We start from the raw sequence: 20068 nt of genomic DNA, 5'->3' as shown, positions 1-20068 counted from the left end.
ATCAACCGTTAAATGGGACAGAAAACAAAAAATGAACTCACTGAAAGAGTGTCGACTCAAAGACACATTAGTTTTGTAGCGGTATTTGTAATTTGTTTATTTACTTCAAATTCTTTTTTATCATCGTTCCTTTCTGTTCTCGCGTTTATGTGTGTATTTACATAGGCCTCAAACAAGACGAAGACAATAGTTATCGGAAGAAAAATAAAGAAGGTAAACTTGCGAATTCGAAGAGGCAGTAGAACAAGTGGACAGTTTCATATACTTGGGGTGTACGGTGAGCAGTAACATGAGCTGCTGCCAAGAAGTCAAAAAAGAGAACAGCAATGGCAAAGGAAGCTTTTAATAGAAAAAGGAGCATCTTCTGCGGACCTCTGGAAAAATAACTAAGGAAGAGACTAGTGATGTGCTTTGTGTGGAGTATTGCATTGTATGGGGCAGAAACATTGACATTACGACGAAGTGAAGAGAAGCGACTAGAAGCATTTGGAATGTGGATATAGATAAGAACGGAGCGCGTGAAATGGACAGACAGAATAAGAAATTAAGTTTTGTTGGAAAGAGTGGGTGAAGAAAGAATGATGTTGAAAATGATCACGAAGAGAAGAATAAATTGGCTGCCTACTGAAGGATGCACTGGAAGGAATGGTGAACGGGAGAAGAGTTCGTGGCAAAAGAAGATATCAGATGATAGACAAAATTAAGATAAAAGGATCGTACGCAAAGTCTAAGAGGAAGGGGAAAATAGGAAGATTGGAGAATGCTGGTTTTGCAGTGAAGGACCTGCCATTGGGCTGAAAATAATGAATGAATGAATGTAAGCTTAGTCCTAATTAAGTACTCCCACTGTTCCAAAATATGGTATAGGAAGATGTCATTTATACAGTTCCAAAATATGTTATACATTTGTTAAAGTTCTCTGGAATATAATGTAACTTCAATGCATCTTCTAGATACTTATTTGTTTGACAAATTAACACAAGAAAAACAAATAAATAAAGTACATTCAATTCTGTGTGATGTCAAATTAATAAAAGAAAAAACAAACGTTGTTTTGAGAGAGGCAAATTAACATAAACATTGCAATAAATTACAACCTGTTTTTATACGACTGTTATGTCTTAGATGTTCTATTCAACATTGTCTGGGTTGGTGTTCCATTTTCTGCAACAGAAAAACCATAACAGGTACCCATTTGATTTCTGTCCATAATGAACTATTTAAATATTATAGTTTGATGCACTACAGAAGACTAAAAACATTCACAACTGCACTGTTGATAGTCCCTTCACTACTGAACAGAGTACCACTCCACGTAATATTTTGTGCGCGCATTCGTAATAATCAAACTTGTTTTGTTTGTTACTATACCATATTTCGGAACGGAGGGAGTGCATATTTATTTGGCAAGTAAATATGTATAAATATTTATTTAGTCACTTTGTATCCATTTGTATTGTCTATTTGTGTTGATTTACATTGAATATATAATTCGTTTATTTATTTATAAATATTCGCTAATTTATTTAATAACTGTTTACTTGCGTGATTTTAGTCAGTTATTTAAATACGCTTCATCAGCCACTCAGGGTTTGAGCTAGAATATAAATAGTTGCCGCAAAAATACACAAACGTAAAATTATATTTGTGCAAATTGCGAAAAGCTTGTGCAATATTATAAATAATTGTACAGAAAGATAAAATTAATAAAGTATGCAGAAACAAAAAGTTACAGTATGTAATTGTTTCTTGGAGTTTCATTGTTTTAAATCCATCTTACCACACTCTAGATATACTTATGTAAGTAAATCATTACTAGGCTTCGTAATCCAGCTACCTAAAGACTGAAGTTAAAGACACTTTGGGTATATAGAACGCCGAACGCAGATGATGCAACGGATAAGGATATAAACAAACACGTCATCGCTGCGTGTTCGTGGAGTACAGTCAACTCCCGACATTTGAAGCTATGCTAGTAAACACTTGCTTGAGCCGTGATGTTCATTTTCGTCGGGATCTTTGCAGTGAATAGTAACGTGCATCCGTAAGTTACGGAACTTGAACATATGCGGATGTCACTTGAAATGATTTTATATTGCAAGAAATTCTTTCAATAGCACATGACGTTATTGGTGCATGATGTAGTACAAGATATTCCTATTGTGTGATATTTTTTCGCGTTTCATTAGGATATTGCATCTCACTCATCAATGAAAAGCCACTAATTTTCTATGTACTTTTCTAGAAATTCCCTAAAATGGAGATTATTTAATTTATTAATTGGGATGTTGGCCCTGAACATCATGGTAGGCTACACAATTCCATGCTAAACGTCGAGTTAATATCTTCATAATTTTGAGATTTTGATGGTACTGGTTCTTTTTTATTACGTTCAATACACTTCTGTACCTTTTGGTATTGCAGTGTCTTTCAGTGCACTGTTTTTGTCACTTTTACGTTTATTTTACACAATTTATATGTAATGTTGTCTATATCGACAGTAAAAATATTAGTTCAAATATCCTCAACTATGCCCCGCAATATTACACGCTCTGAAACGAACCTTCAATCAGCCACAAAGTTGTAGTTATTTAAATAATCCTAATACGACTCGTAAGGACAGTGATCGATAAGACTTCATCCTGTTTATAGGTAGCTGGAATACGAAACCTGATCATTACACATACGTATGTTTAGAATCAATTACGCTGAATTTGCATCACATCAAAGTACGTTATTTTATGTGTACTTTTAGAAGTCGAGTAGCAAAATGCGACAAATGCAACTACGGCTTAAACCCTGCAACTATTAGGTTATTTGTGAATTTGTGTTTTTACTCATATTGTTTGTATATTTATTTATTCTTTTTGGATTCCATTGTGAGTAGCTATATTTCTTTCGAATTTATTTACTGGCGCTCAATTATACTGAATGCTTATTTACTCGTTTGTTTCATCATATAATTAATACAATAATTACACTGGTCAACAGCCATTTTGCGCCAGACATAAAACTAACAAATTCTTACTAATTTCGACCTCCTGAATTAAAAAAATAACAAGCAAAATATTCTATCAATTCGGGTTTTCGAGATGCACAATATAATTCATTTTCTATGCATTTTATTTAAAAAATCACCGTATTTCGTATGTAACCACTTTGTTTTACAAATGTGACGACCCATTATGTGAAAACAATATTAGTATAAGTAGGCCACCATATTAGAACCATTTGTAGATACGGAAACTATTTTATTGCTCTTTTACGAATCTATTTGGAGGGGCAGGTTCGAGATATGAATTCGCTTGAGTTTACCTGATTTTACTTGAGATGTGTATTTCTTACACTGTCATCTTTAATTATATTACTGCAGTTTATATTTTGCAATAGACCACCCTGTCAAAAACCAGTTCTAGAAGCGGAAATTGTTTTATAGCCCTTTTCGGTTCCATTTGGAGGGGAAGAAACAGTTTCGCCATATGAAATCGCTTCAATTTATCAGGAGATTTCCATGATGTTAGTATTCTGTGTAAGACGTTTAAAGTGTGCTTTAATGATAATATTCAAAGTATGAATTATTTATAGGGCCTATGTGCGGATTTGAAGGTTGTAACAGTGCTTCTTGGAATATAATTAAGCTACACAAAATTTTGCTGCTTTCTGTGCGAATGAGACTGTCGCGCACGAAATAAGCATTATAAAATAAAACGAAAATCACTAGAGAAGAAGAATATTACACATCAATCCCTTGTACCTCAAAGTAAAGTAATTTTACCCCCTTTACACATTAAGTTAGAGTTAATGAACAATTTTGTTAAAGAGTTGAATCATAAAACTGAAACATGTAAACATATCCAGGAAAAATTTCCTAATGGATCACAAATTAGAAAATTAATGAATGCCAATCACTTTGAATCTTTGTTGAAGAGAGAGTCGCCTGGATTGCATTCAAGGTGGTTGTATTAAATTTTCTGGGTAACCGTAGAAGTGAGAACTATGAGGAACTAGTGCAAAATTTACTGTTGGCGTATGAAACTATGGGTGATAACATGTGCCTGAAAATTCACTTCCTTCACCCCCATCTTGTCTTTTTCCCCGAGAATTGTGGCGATTTCAGTGATGAGCATGGTGAGCGCTTTCATCAAGAAATTTCAACTATGGAAAAAAGATACCAAGGACAATGGAATACCAATATGCTAGCAGACTATTGCTGGACTTTAGCTCGTGATGTACCTGATGTTCAGTGTAAAAGAAAATGCAGAAAACAGAGCTGTAATCTTCTGAACAGTGAATATTTAATCTTATTGTCATTATATAAAGCAGTATTTTGAATTGATATAAATTCGAAAATTTCTCAAAAACCGTAACCAACAACTGTTTTTTATTGTCATATTCGTATTCAGGAGGCTCAAATTACATAGAAAACATGAATCACATGCCCAACGCAAAAAAAAAAAAGTTAAAATTTGTTACGTAGTGTTAATTAAGAGTATGGTCCACACCTGTGGGGTAACGGTTAGCGCATCTGGCCGCGAAACCAGGTGGCCCGGGTTAGATTTCCGGTCAGGGCAAGTTACCTGGTTGAGGTTTTTTCCGGGGTTTTCCCTCAACCGAATATGAGCAAATCTAGGTAACTTCCGATGTTGAACCCGGACTCATTTCACCGGCATTATCACGTTCATATCATTCAGACACTAAATAACCTAAGATGTTGATAAAGCGTCGTAAAATAACCTATTAACAAAATTAAGAGTATGGATGTTTTACCTACCTGCTGTCAAATGTGAGGTTCTGCATTTTGTTAGGCGGAGATTAACAGAGTCACATGCATAGATCGAAATAAGCGCAAATTATGGTATTGCAATCTTCCTAGGGGTATGAGAAATTCTCACTCTACGCTCACTAGTCATTCACATTAAGTGCATTGGGATAAATTCTTAAGTACTAATTTGTATGCAGTTGTTTTTTCGAAATCCTATTGTTGTAGGTATGATGCCACTAGTGACGATTAGCCCACAGGTTACAATTAGTGAAGACCCGTCCCTGCGCTTGCGCCACTCCGAAGTGGGACAACCCTTGCGCCATGCGGAGGTGTAGCAACAACCCGCAGCGGCCGGAACTGGTCCACTCGCCTTTGTGCGGACTTAACAGCTGGAACACAATGACCTCGGCACATGACCTCGATCGCTTCAGTTACAGGACGCCGGCTATTTCCGACTCACGTTTTTCTGGTCAATTTTGTCAGTTACTCCAGAAAAATAAAAAAAAAAAAACCTTTAAGTATACATTATGACTAGCTTACTCCAAAATCCATTATTATTTACAATTCGTTCATACTCCATGATAAGGCATTTGCACACTGTTTTCCGACACTATTTATATTTTCTTTGCCATAGGTGTTATAATGGGGGAGGGGCGATTATGTGCCCCTGAGTTGAAGGGGGGTGACGGGTGAAGTTTTAGCCATTTTCAATAAAAAATCGATTTTTTTTTCAAATTGAATCAGCAATCTCTTATTTATACGTTGAGCAATTTTTAACGCTCTGCGGCGCTCGAAAGCATAAAAGCGGCGCAATATATAAATGGCTGCACCTTTGAATTTCAATTTCTTGCAGATTTTACATGTTGTTTTCTCACATTTTTTTTTCAGAACATTTCGTCAGGTTCGAATTCTAAAGGCTCTTACAATTTTGTGCTCAGAACATGAAATTTTTACTTCATGTTCTACAGGGTTGTTTCCTATCTCTGATAACGAATTTGAATGACATCATATGCGTCAGGAGTCACTTACAGCTGAACTGTGGCGCGAGGTGACAGACCAGTAGTGAGTGATCTCATAGTCAGAGTGCACGGCGACTCACAGCAGAAATTCCCAAGAAAATCGAGCCTTTTTGAGAGGAGTACAGTTAAGTGAAAATAAAAAAGTCTGCAATAAACGAGGTTTCGTTATTTCCAAGAAAGGAATCTTGAAATTAATTTGTATCATCTTGTGGAGTGCGGCGACTTGTGACGGGCGGTGGATTTGTTTGCTTTTGTCCAATCTGGAATGAATCCCATCCGAGTTTTGTCAGTCTTATTAGGTACACACAAGATCTCTTTCTTGGAAATAACGAAACTACGTGTTTTGCAGGCTCCTATGATTTTCACGTAACTGTACTTCCCATCGGAAAGAGTTGTTATGTACTTCTCCCAAAAAGGCTCGATTTTCTTGTTCATTGCTACTGTGATACACCGTGCACCCTGATTATGAAATCACTCACTATTGGTCTGTAACCTCTCGCCGCAATTCAGCTGTCGGTGTGATTTCTGGCGCATATGACGTCATTCAAATTCGTTATCAGAGATCGAAAACAACCCTATGAATACACTGTGGTTAACAAATTAGAGTATCAGATTTTTGATATGTTAATTACTTTTTAAATTTAAAAATAAATTGTGTAACAATAGGTACTGGAAAATTAAAAAAAAAAAAAAAAACTTTTGACAAAATAATAATTTTTTTCTGTATTCTAAGAATATATTTCTAAAATATGGATGATTAATACTTTTGTAGGTACATCAAAGATACTGTAATTTTTTTCTGGAGTATATACTTAAAATTTGTACGAGGAGATAGATTTTGAAAATATGCACCAATTTTTTTTTTAGAAAAAGTACCTGAATGACATGGTTACGTTTCTGTGATGTCGCATACAGAAACGTAAACATGTTATTCAGGTACTGCCATCTGGTGGTAGATGAAAGAAACGCACTGTCCGATATTACCCGATGTCCGATACTACCCAGCTCTCTCCTATATATATATATATATATATATATATATATATATATATATATATATATATATATAATATGTGGAATATGTGTGTCAAACATGAATCAACTAGCTCAAAAACTACAGAAGTTAGAAATTTCACCCAGCTCCTTTCTTAAGATTAAAAAAAAAAAAACAATAATTGAGTAGTACTACTAAAGGAAAAATGTGAGAACTGTACTTTTAATAACAAAATATTCCACTTTTATAAACGCTTATGAAATAAAAGACGAGCTAGTTAATGACTTTACTCTAACGAAACCAAGGAGTTACCCTTTGCTACATCAGTGGTGGTTAATAATAATAATAATAATAATAATAATAATAATAATAATAATAATAATAATAATAATAAAACCGTGACGCTACAGCCCTTTAAAGGCCCAGATCGACCAACCGGCTGCTGGTCTCACGCCCACATACCGCAGCAGAGGTAGACGATCATCCAACCAGAATGGAGGTATCGTGTGGTTAGCACAATGATCCCCCCAGCCCTTATACCTGGCTTTAGTAACCGGATTTCGCTTCCAATCGTAGCTCCCCAAGTGAATCACGATGCTGGGTGGGCACTGGTCCTATACATTGGCCGAAATTTCACGAGAAAATATCTTCTCTCATTAAGACCCGAACCAGCGTGCATTCCGTAACGCCAGTCCTAGGCACAATGCCTTAGACCATGACGCCACGGCGCGGGTTAGTGGCTATTACCTATTGTAAATAGGAGTACAATGTTTTAAAATTAAAATTAATCTTTTATCAACAATACTGTGTGTGTTCATTTGTTGCACCTAATTCATATTAACAGCTAATGCATGCAAATTACATATCGTACAAGTAGAATATGAAGTTAAAATTATACCTTAGTGTGGAAGCTGGAAATGTACTGTAAAATGGGGTAAACTTGTAGTCTATATAAAACAAAAATAAGCCATGATATCAGCCTTATTTGTGACTTATAAATAATAAATAAAATATTTAAGAAATGGATAAAAACTTTAAAAATAGCTTCAGACATCTGATATAGATTAATTTTTTTATGGTGAAGTTTTACTCCAATGGCCAAGTTTATCGTAGTTCATGGTATAGAAAATAGTTCATTTCAGAGGAAATAACGAAAGAGTACGCCACACGACGTACCTTATAAGAACTTTTCTAAAAATCTTGCTCCCACCCAAGTAGGCACTGAAATGGTGACCCTGTCATCTACCTTCCTCATTCCACCTTTACTCCTTTATCGCCATATCACCTTATGTTGTCCCGGTGTTGTAATGATTACCAAGCTTGTTAGATCCGAGGATCAAGGGTTCTGTATCTGGAAGAGGGAGATGAAATTTTAAGGGCAATAGAAACCCTTAATATATTTTCTTTAGAAGGAAAGTGTACCTATCTAGGGAATAAATTTCGTAGATTTCGGAACGTGAAAGAATCCGGTCTCTGAATAAGAGAACTTCAATCAAGATTTATCAATAATTTCTCGCTTACGTCAAATTTCTTAGATAACATAATAGCCCTACTTGAGTTGCCTAAGAGCTAGTGGATTTGCCCCACCCTTCACATATAATCAATACCAAACTATATTGGTCCTAGGATCTCTGAATAACCTCTTTGAATTCAAATGAAACTTAAAGAATAACCACTACTTTCCATTCCAAATCAATTCATTATCGTTGTTGACATTTGTAAATACTGTTAAGTGGGAGGCTGAATAATTGACGTTTTAATGCAATGAGGCACGTGAACAATTTAAAATATATAACCATAACAGATACGCCGCCCTTCTCAAAAGCAGACAGCTTTAGTTGCTTATAAGCGTTTTAACGGTTGTACATTAGAACAGCAGATTTTTTAACTTGTTAGCTTCAAGTATAATACGTATATGTGTCCAGGATCAAATATTGATCACTAGGGAAGGCATGTATCACCAGTCACGTAAATACTACATCACTTTTTAATACACATTTTGAGTGACAGGCCTATTACTGTATAAAATCCGGGGATGATGGAAGAGAAGAAAAGTTGGTTATGATGTGTACAACTAGTTCTTATTTTCGACGCTATCAGAACAAATTTTTAAGCGTACTAAATCCGAGAAAGGCAAAAATCTCGTACATTATGCGAGTATTAACCAAGTTTGCAATTAATTAGTGTTTATTTTTCTTTTACTTACTTTATTTATTTCTCACTTTATCTATTGATAAACATATTTATTTATTTTATTTGTTTATTGTGTTCAATTGATGTTTTTCACTTACGTATTAACTTATTCCTTTATGTCAGCTGTGACCAAAACTCGAGCTGCGGTAATTACATGCGACAGACAGCCTATGAAGTAAGGAGACGGTGGAAAGGTACTTGGCATGAAAACTACAACCAGTGGTAGTTCTGTACTAACATCTTGATCAATCCCGCGGATAAAAATCTCAAGCTTTGCTGTATCAGTAATGTCACTGCCGTCATCAAGAGCCGATTTTTCTTGCTTCTTTTTTTAACTTTCCTCTTGAATATAGTCTAATCAAGAATTTTCTAAAGTCTTCTCTCGATACTTGGTCGAGAAATTCGTAGTTGTTCACACCTGTGGAGTAACGGTTAGCGCGTCTAGCCGCGAAACTAGGTGGCCCGGGTTCGATTCCCGGTAGGGTTAAGTTACCTGGTTGAGGGTTTTTCCAGGGTTTTCCCTCAACCCAATATGAGCAAGTGCTGGGTAACTTTCGGTGTTGGACCCCGGACTCATTTCACCGGCATTATCACCTTCATCTCATTCAGACAATAAATAACCTAAGCTGTTGATAAAGCGTCATATAATAACCTACTAGAATTAAAAAGAATTCGTAGTTTTTCAAAATCAAAATCTTCTTATGGACAAGTTATTTAAGCTATTTTAATCATTAGTCTTTTGAGAAATTCTGTTCTATTAAAAGGCTTTAGAGCACGAGTAGCTGACTTCCTAACATTTTATCTCATGTTTCTCTTCCTGGCTATGATTTAAGACATGTCAATGCCTGGCGTTTAACAGTTCGTTGACACATAATATTGAATCAATTTTTCTACAATATTGTTATTAAATTAAGAACTAATAAATAGTTACCCTCATCTAAAGATTAAGAAGATTAAAATTGAGATAAAACCCAATAATTTTATCCTTCCAGGGAGAAGGTCTAAAAATATCAATATTCATGCAAGTACAGAAGAATTATAGAAACACATACTTAGTGGTCAGTAATAATAATAATAATAATAATAATAATAATAATAATAATAATAATAATAATAATAATAATACATTACTTAGCATGGTAATTAATGTTTCTATATACTCCTAATTGAATCTTTGAGCAAAGTAAACATATTACATTTTGTCCGATAGAACAACAAAGAAGTTCTCCTTCTCAGTCTTCACGAAACCACCTCTTACTGCTTGTAGAGAAAGAGTTTGTAGAGCGATACGATACCGCTACTGCTTGCCTTCAGTACGTGAATGAAACACACAGCAATGTACAGGAAACTCCTCATACCCGTTTGAATGTCTGTGATTACATGATGTAATCTCGACACCCGGTTTGGTCACCGCTGGTTTATATCAATATAAGACTGCGAAGGTAGTCTAACTCCTGCACTCTACGTGCATCAGCGCTCGAAAGATTTGAATCAAACATGGCTAACTTCATCAACGCCTGTTAAAGTTTAGCAATTCGCTGGAGTCAATTTAACAGGCGATTTAACGAATAAGACGTAGCTAGTAAGCTATCATCATTCTCTGTTAAATTTCGTGTTAATTGAACGTCTCATTTTTGTGCTATTAATGATTAAAGTATTTTTAAACGTATTTTACAAGCATAATTGTTGTACAAAAAGTACTGAACGGTAAAGCATGTAAAATAATAATTGTGCCGAGAACAAATTATTATGTTAATTTACGTGAAAACAATAAACTATTGATAGTTAAGGCTGTCAAAAATTCTTTCAGCAAAGTGTTTGAAGAAATCAAAGCGATGCCTAACGTGCCACAAACAGAAACTAAAGGCCCGCTCCCACTTAGCGGAATCGAACCGAATCGAAAAGTCTGCTACCGCTCACATCTAGTGGAACCGAATCGAACAGTACTTTTATGTTTTGTCATACAAAAGAGGATAATTCTACACAAGATTTATTAATTTTTCTTCGTTCATATTAATTTGTGATTTTTGTATACGTACTATTTCAGCAGTAGCTTTCAATAGCAAATGAATTAAACCGGCAAGACTTCACGAGAACTTACGATCATACCTGAAACATGAAATTCTGTTCCGGCAGTGCAATCAATATTCTAGCTTCTGAATTCTGTTCTGTTCGATTCGATTCGAAGCGAAGCTTTCTGCTATCTTCCATTTAAATACATTGTGAAGAGAAATTCTGTTCGATTCCGCTAGGTGGAAGCGGGCTTTTATACGGAATTTTAGAATATAAAGCACTCATTCGATTCGATGTGTTTTAGGAGCTTATTGGTATGAAATTTAAGAAGTTAATTTTAATTTTAAAATATAACAGTTTATAAGAACAATGGAAACTTTCAGCATAAAGTTGTATTTGATTCACTATATTAGTGTACCATATACACCGTATAAGTCGCCCTGGTTGGCAAGTTGGTATAGCGCTGGCCTTCTATGCCCAAGGTTGCGGGTTCGATCCCGGGCCAGGTCGATGGCATTTAAGTGTGCTTAAATGTGACAGGCTCATGTCAGTAGATTTACTGGCATGTAAAAGAACTCCTGCGGGACAAAATTCCGGCACATCCGGCGACGCTGATATAACCTCTGCAGTTGCGAGCGTCGTTAAATAAAACATAACATTTACACCGTATACACCGTGACCACACTAAGAGTAGGCTATACAGAAATAATGGCTTATAATTTTACAACTGTATATTATAATTCCTTAAGATAAAGCTCAATCAATAGAAAAACTCCCCAAGATTTCGTTTCGTACCTTTTCCATGGCCATTGTTTTGCTTAATGTTTTATTTCATGCATATTGTTGCATGGCCATTGTTGTGTGAAATGTTTCGTTTCAAACTTATTGTTGCATGAATTAAAAATTTGCATTTATCAGTCTAGTTCCTTGTGAACAGAGGTGTGAACGGTACAGCAAAAAGTTCAATGCGTGCTCTGGTTTGCAGAATTGAATTCAGTTACGCGTGTTCAGCGGCACATACTGAGGGATTGGAATGTGGATCCTCCTACACCCAAATCCATTTACGAGTGGGATAGAACTCTACGAGATAATGGAAGCTTGATTTCAAAGACAGGGAAACATTCTAAAAAGCATGCGGCCGAAATGACTGTGGATCAGGTGCGTGAATCATTTGCTAGAATCCACGTAAATCAATTAGGCAGGCTAGTAAGGAAATGCAGATTCCTCTTGAGACAAGATCGGCGTCACTTTGACAGCAGACGTTCTATCTGCTAGGCGGGACTCAAACACAGCGTTTCGTATTAAGTGTGCTCTGCCTGTTATAACTTCTTATTTTGTCTCTCTTCATATTTCATACTTTTTCTTCCTCTTCATTGTCATAATCATATTATTTTTCCTTATTTAACATGTTTTCCTCGTCTTCCTGTCTTTTGTAGTTTTCTTAATTTATCCTATATTCATCTCAAACCTTATGTTCTTCTTCCCCTTACGCTCTCCTTCTTAAGATGTAGGTCTATCCTTTCTGGCGCCACGTGTTGTGTTTTCAAGCTAACGACTGAGACATTCGGTTCTCTTTGTGTTGCGTTGGTAATGCCTTCCTTATCGGGATCCAAACTACAAACCAAGTTGACCGAGTCATTAGTACCTTGACAATCCGACACATTAAAACACTGATCCTGTTAACTGTACTGTCCAACGTAATGGCCGAGGGATGCGATAACCAGCGCCACTGTGTATGCGCGAGGGAGATACAGACCGGAACAATCATGCGAAGGAAGAACACGGACGTGGGCCACACAACGCATGAGAATTCTAGTCATGTATAGCTATTATACCGCATGTCCCACGAGGTTTCAGACATCAGTCAGCTTGAATATTTGAAACAAGTATTATATTTCTGAATTCATAGGCTGCTTTCATAACTTTCATAGGTCATATTAGGTATTACTATTTACTCCTGGGAGTGCTGGTCTTCTGTGCTCTAGGTTGCGAGTTCGATCCCGGCCCAGGTCGATATGCTTAAATGCGACAGGCTCATGTCAGTAAAAGAACTCCTGCGGGACAAAAATTCCGGCACACCAGCGACGCTGATATAACCTCGGCAGTTGCGAGCGTCGTTAAATAAAACATAACATTTAATATAAAGGATTGTATTACATATTGATATTGGGCCCCTTATTGTTTCTAAACAATATAAATGATTTTGACAGTGTTAATTTTAATACAGTACAATTCCTCGTATCCGGCAACTGTGGGACAAATCCAGTGCCGGATAATTGGAAAATACGTTTATAGGTTACTTAAAGACATACTGTACTGCACAAAAATTTTTTTCCATGTTGAAATTTAGTAATTTTCATACAAATATAGTTTTTAAATACGTACAATGTTTATTTTTAGTACTGAATACGGTAATGCAGATTCATCAGTTCATAATTATTATAATGCAGTAATACATAATAGCATAAAAATACTAAAAGTTTTCGTAACCTTATGACAATTTTAAATAGCGGCCATGTGACGTGAAGAGCAGTGTAGTAAACATCGCAGCTGTGAAGATGAAGTAGCGCTCGATGATTTGAACCTCTTTAACATATCTCTAATGTCTTCTTGTTTATATATACTATCATTCTATCACTCGAATTAAACTTTTACGCGCTATAGGAACAGAAAATTTCACACTTTCCCATTTAGACTCGTCCAACACTCCTTAGAAACGGGCGAGTTCAAGTGGTAAATTTAAAGATATCGTCTCTGCGCATTGTTTGCAAGGCCCAAGTGACAGTTTACCGATGCTACCCGATCTACTCCAGGAGCATAACGGGGCTTTCTGTCTATGTTTTCAGGTGTGAACAATGTAAAGAGTAAACAATATGCGCCATGTGCGATCCACGAAAAACCACTCACATCTTCGTCCGACTCTTCCCTTTCACATGAATGACTTTCAAAAGTGCCGTTGTTTTGGTATTGCCGGTTATTTGGGTGCCGGATACGAGGGGTTTTACTGTACTGTTATTTTCATCTTACTATTAACTGTCATTGCGACACAAATATTGCCACAGTTTTGGCTTAAGATAGATTACAAGAAGCTTCCCTTTGGTTTAAAGCAAATTATTTTGTTCTCAATGAGAACAAAACTCAGTTTTTATTATTCTGCTTACAACAACAGAGTTGGCAAGATTGTAATCTCGTAAAATTTTTACTTGTTCCACATCTTAAAGCTTCAATGCTGATGTAAGATCTATGGAATAAAATAAATGAAATAAAAATGAGTAAGAAAATCTTCTAGGGTAACTTTTGACAATAAATAAACTTTTGAATGTAATATATAGATTATAATCTATAATGTTATACATTTTACCTTAAGTTCTAAAGCATTGTTTCTCTTGAGGAAATTGCAGGCACTTTTGCGCGTAACTATTTACTAATGAGTTGTCATGCTGTTTTTGGAAATCATATTATTATTATTATTATTATTATTATTATTATTATTATTATAAATTTTTCTCTTTAATAAAAAGGTAAAATCTAACCACATAGGCTACATATACCTGCTACTGGTAGAGGGAAAGAGAAGGCCTGATGGGATTATCTCTACCAGGTTAAATAAATAAATAAATAAATAAATAAATAAATAAATAAATAAAAGTGAAGCTTCGTGAAATGACTATTTCAGTGCGGACTATGAAGTCGCAAAATGTCTACTATGCCTTTCTTTACACGTCTCTGGAAAAGAGAGTGACTTGCGGGTGGCTGTTGTAACAGGCGCTTTGGACCGCCTCGTCCGTAATTTGTATTCCGCAGGCTTCTAGTTTCAGCTGCAGTGTGCATAGAATGATTGAACGAGGCAGTAGGTTATCCGTTATGACTCCGAAATAGGAATCTGAACACGTTTGTAGTAAAAGGGAATGTCGGAGAACACATGCGATCCGTCTGAGTACAATTGAAAATAAATAACGTACGTTTTACCCACTTAGAATAGCCTACAGCATATGTTTGAGTAACTATCATGTCTAAGTGAAACAGCTGTTAAATTGAATTATTTAAGAGTAACTGTCAAGTTTTTATAGCCACATAAAACACTATTACTGTACGTAAAAACTGATTATAAGTCAATCGTAAATCAATTGTCTTAGTGTCTCAGTATCGTAATCGTTGGCGTCCGCTGGAATGTATGCATTTTAAAGTGTTAAACCTATTTTCGTGGACGACTGATTTGTTATAGTTTGTTTCCTCTTTAAATATTGAGTATTTAAAAAAGGAGCAACCCGCAATTTATGACTGTAGAATTTATGTAGACAAATTCTAACACTAAGTTAAATAATTAGCTCAGTGCCAACATTGTACTCATTGTGTTCGCATGAACTAGTTTCCTTCAGTTCTCATCATCTCCTTCATGGTAAAGGTAAGACTCGTAGCTCGTTTTGTCTTCAAGAAAACTGATGAGATAATCTAATTTTCGGTCTACCTACGTTTCTTGGTTGATGTAAATTTACCAATCGAATGGAATATTATTGATGTATTAGGAAGGAACTACACATTGAGAAGATTCCAGCAGAAACTGGGATTTGCATACATACATACATTTTATGCACGAAATAAAGTTCAACAATACACACACGTCAACAGAAAACATTAATTTAGTGTATCTTATCTTAGGAGTACGACATAATAACAAGTGATAACAACAAGGCACCACTTATGAGGAAACTAAGTCAGGAGATAATGGGGTAGGATGATCAGTTCGTTTCCCCCTCCTTTGCATACATCGCCGACTAGCTACATATTACACTAATCAGACTTCAGATGATACAAACAATTTGTTCTTCCTCTCATACATATCGTCAAGTGAGATGTAATGCCTGATAATAGATGTACATATCAGCCAAAACCTCAATCAAAGCTGTATGTGAACGATATCGCTTTTAGTTGGTAAATTTACGTCAACAATTTTGCGTTTAATTGGTAAACTTCGTGAGAATTGCAGAATACAAAATCGAAAGAGAGTTTCACGAACAAAAGTTTTATTCTATTATTTAACTACATGATACAAGAACAAAGTTCTTCCTCCAGGAGGTCGCGATCCAGACACTCTTCATCACAAAATTTAAAATACCGATAATGTAAATTGTAAAAAAAATTAATAATAATCTCCCTCCCTTGACAAAACTCTTCGTACGCCACTGGAAGTAGCAGTAACTTTTAGCGTTGTAATCAGATATTATAAATGTTGCATGCAGTCAGTAGAAAGTCAGTGGTGACGTAATTTTTATTTCTAAGTGATGGCTATGACGATTAGTGAAAGAAATAAATTACCATAATAGAAGTTGAATGTGGTACGTAGCAAGTAAAAGGTGGGGTAATATTTTGGTAAGCTATTCCAAAGTGACACCAGTATCGGTTACTGAAACAAAAAAATTCTTACTTATTAGATGCTGTAGATTCTACGCCAGTGATGTCAAAGCAAGCGCATTTTTCTGACCTTGATGTCGTGCGCGGGCATCATGCGCTAAGTATGGAAAGAGGAAAGGTTGTGTGTATGAATAAGCAGCCTGTTGAATTAAGAAAACAGAGGTGCACAAACTTCAAACGGAACGTGAAATTTTATGTCGTTATTTTTATATGACTTCTTTTTGTTTGATATTATCTATGTTGTCTGTAAAACAAAAGTACTAATACCAATTCCTTAATATTTCAGTTGTGTTTTAAACGTTAATAACATAATAAAAAGTTAAGAAGGAATATTCACATAAATTACATAGTAGTACCTATAACTATACTGTACTAAATGGATGAAACACATCATTTATGAAGAAAGTGATATCCCAAAGAAAAAAGACTGAGTATGACATAATAAGTTGGAATTGATATTGGTGGTACCTTTAACATTATAAAAGTAATCAATAAAGTAATCAAAACAATATTACAGTACAAAGCAAAGTTAGCTAGGTGCTGTATATGTTTTAAGTGTAATTAATATTTCACAACAAAACCCTTATCGCATTATGCTTTTAAGGTGATATTGGTGAGCAACTTCCTATCATCAGAATATGAAATTATTTTCTCGAAATCTGCTGAAGCTATAGAGCTGACATTTTTACAACACATAGGCACGTATCTTTTGCTTACGATGTAACAGTAGTTGCTTTGTTAATTCATTTCCTTACAAACAATTTCCATGCGAATATTTTCATAATTTTCAATACACTATCTTCAGTATTACCCTAGATCATATAGGCCTATACCCAGATAGGTCGGCCTTATAGGCTTTGAGGTTAACAACTTTTGTCAGGTTTACTACGCTACCATCTAGTTGTTACATAAGGAGTCACGTCATAATTCCCATTTGAATTGCATTAACGACTGTACTGACATCTCGTGTTCGTTTACGGCGGACGGGTGGCGATCCTGGCGGTTGTTCTCTTCAAAGTGCTGCCGATTTTAACATAGCAATGAGTTATCTGTTACATATATGATCTAGGGTATTACGTATTTACGGTATATTAGATTTACGAGAACATTCTGTAAGGCTACTAAATAAATAGGCCTATATCTGAGAATTTCACTTTTCTATAAAAAAAAGTTGAGAAAATATTTATTTTGAATAAAAAATCAAACTTGTGAAAAATGAGCATTAAAATTAAAACTTACATTCTTATAATGCACTTATACTTCTCAGGAAAATCTAAAAATTAACATGGATACAGTTTCAATAAGTTCTCTTCCCTCTATCTATTGAATCAGTGCTGCCCATCCCGGTATATAGCTCGACCAAAGAGTTTGTAATACTTACTAGAGACACATACCCGTGAGTGGCAGGCAAGAAAAATGTCACAAATTGAATCGGCTAGCATCCGCCATTAAAGGGAGTGCTTGCGGCGCGAAATTCGAAAACAGTACCACAATACAGTACATTGATGTAGCCTGGTGATAGACACTGTTCTAAGCATCTTTTACAAAGGATGAGTCGTGATGAAATAAACATGAATGGCAGAGGAGCGCTATATTTATTAAAATATTATGATTCAACTTTGGCGACATTCTAAAAAATAAATTGAATCACCCATATACACTCGGGATAAGTATGTGAAATATTGAATAATGGCAATGTCAACATTAATTTTCGGTATTACTAGTATTGTTTTAAGAACATAATAATGGATATTTACTGTAATATTCAAAATGATCTATATTTCAGTCCTTTCCTGCAAAGGAAGAGGAAGGTATATGGTGCTTAGAAAATATTTAGTGGTGAAATATGAGATCATAAAAATTCTGGAAACTGATTTAAAATATAGTGAGAATAAATTTTATCACAAAAAATCTATTCAATGTGTAGTTGATGACCACCAAGTTAGAGGTCAGTAGACTTTTTAATACAATTAGTAGCGGTAATAGTAGGCCTAGGAGTAGTGGTAATAGTAGGCCTAGTAGTAGAGGTAATAGTGGGCCTAGTAGTAGTGGTAATAATAGACCTAGTAGTAGTGGTAATAATAGGCCTAGTAGTAGAGGTAATAGGCCTAGTAGTAGTGGTAATAGGAGGCCTAGTTTTGGTAGTATTAGTAGGCCTAGTAGTAGTGGTAATAGTAGGCCTAATAGTAGTGGTAATAGTAGGCCTAGTAGTAGTGGTCATAGTAGACCTAGTAGTAGTGGTAATAATAGGCCTAGCTAGGCCATCAGCTATTTTTTCACTAATTTCTTTGCATTTAACACAACCAAAAAGTAGAAACACATACTGCACAAAACGAAAATTACATGATTAATTCATTTATTGTGAAACAAAACAGTTTTAGACAGATATAATCTGAGGATTTTCTTATGCACTCTGCTATTATAATCCACTGTAATGTAATGGCACCTAACGCTTACATTGTACATTGTTGAAATCAACCTTATAAACCTGATTAATGTGTTTCTGGAAAAAAAAAACTTTATCCAAGAAATATTCCGACATTCTGTAAACACATTCAAAGGAGGAACTGCTTTTGGAACATTCTTTCAAATATTAAGATATCCATGCTTTCCTGAGCATCCTACAATAGTAGCTATGTTGGAACAATTATTTGCGGCGCAGTATTTCACCATTTTCTTATTATTTCCCTTCAAGTGTACTTATATTTATTCGTATCCTCAATAAGCATGAAATGCTTGCACTTCTGGCGAAGCATCAACTCCCTTTAATGGCGGCCGAACAGCGGTTCAATTTTGTACGCGAAACTAGCGATGTTGGTGTCTCTAGTTATATATTACAAACTCTTTGAGCTCGACCAAGCGGCATATACTATCTCTATCGTCTGTCTCTTTCCTTTCCGCTGTAAAGCGCTCAGGCTCTCCTGAGCTGTAAAGCGCGCTTGCTCCTATGGGTATCAATTGACATGACTGTTCTACGCTGTCAGTAAAGCAATGACTTGTTGATTTTTGTCTCAGCAATGTCAGCGACGGCTGGTGGAATGAAAGGACAAGGCACTGCAAACAGAAGCTGTATGTTGAGCAATGTGATGAGATGATGAGGGCTGTGTGTCAGGGTACTCACCTGGGAGCTCGGGGGCCGCGGCGGCCCACGCGGCCAGCTGACAGAGCAGCAGCAGTGCCCGTACTGCCCACATTCCCAACGTCAAGGTGAGTGACCGGCAGGCCGAGCAGCGCGAATCTGCAATTAGAACGCCGGAGATGTGGTCACAACTAATTGGCACGGGATTATGCAAGGAATACCCACACCAGACGTGTGATCAGGTGGGTTATTATGCAAGTAATTACACGAAACAAATGCAGAAATTGCAGGTTACTAATAATACCTTTAAAATGGTCTTTATTTACAGTTAGTGAAAATAAAGCTACATAAAAATAAAATAAACGGACGATTACAGGTAGTTAAACCGGTGGAAAAAGTGAAACACTTAAATAGCAATTAAAGTATATTCTTCTACTCTATTTTTAATACCTTAAGACATGAATAATATTCTTGTCCGTCACTTTGCGTGTTCGACTATCTGTCTATGTAACGTCATAATCCATGTCAAAGAGAGTTTTTGGCACATGGCGTGATTAATGACGTCGCAGATCAAGGGGTCCTGCATGTCTAGGTGC

At 35.8% G+C, this 20068-nt stretch overlaps 1 protein-coding gene across 2 annotated transcripts in view; it reads right to left on the bottom strand.

The window, feature by feature from the left end:
* LOC138696509 (uncharacterized) overlaps window positions 1-20068 on the bottom strand; it is a 175580-nt gene that overhangs the window by 45854 nt on the left and 109658 nt on the right. For both annotated transcript variants that reach the window (XM_069821565.1, XM_069821564.1), the window contains one exon: window positions 19515-19631. In XM_069821565.1, the coding sequence (XP_069677666.1) occupies window positions 19515-19587 (73 nt within the window). In that variant the 5' untranslated portion in view covers window positions 19588-19631. The remainder of the gene's footprint in view (window positions 1-19514; window positions 19632-20068) is intronic.

Source organism: Periplaneta americana, chromosome 3, assembly GCF_040183065.1.
Source record: "Periplaneta americana isolate PAMFEO1 chromosome 3, P.americana_PAMFEO1_priV1, whole genome shotgun sequence".
NCBI lineage: Eukaryota > Metazoa > Arthropoda > Insecta > Blattodea > Blattidae > Periplaneta > Periplaneta americana.
The sequence above is the reverse complement of the archived record's forward strand: the minus strand, read 5'-3'. Positions and strand labels throughout refer to the sequence as shown.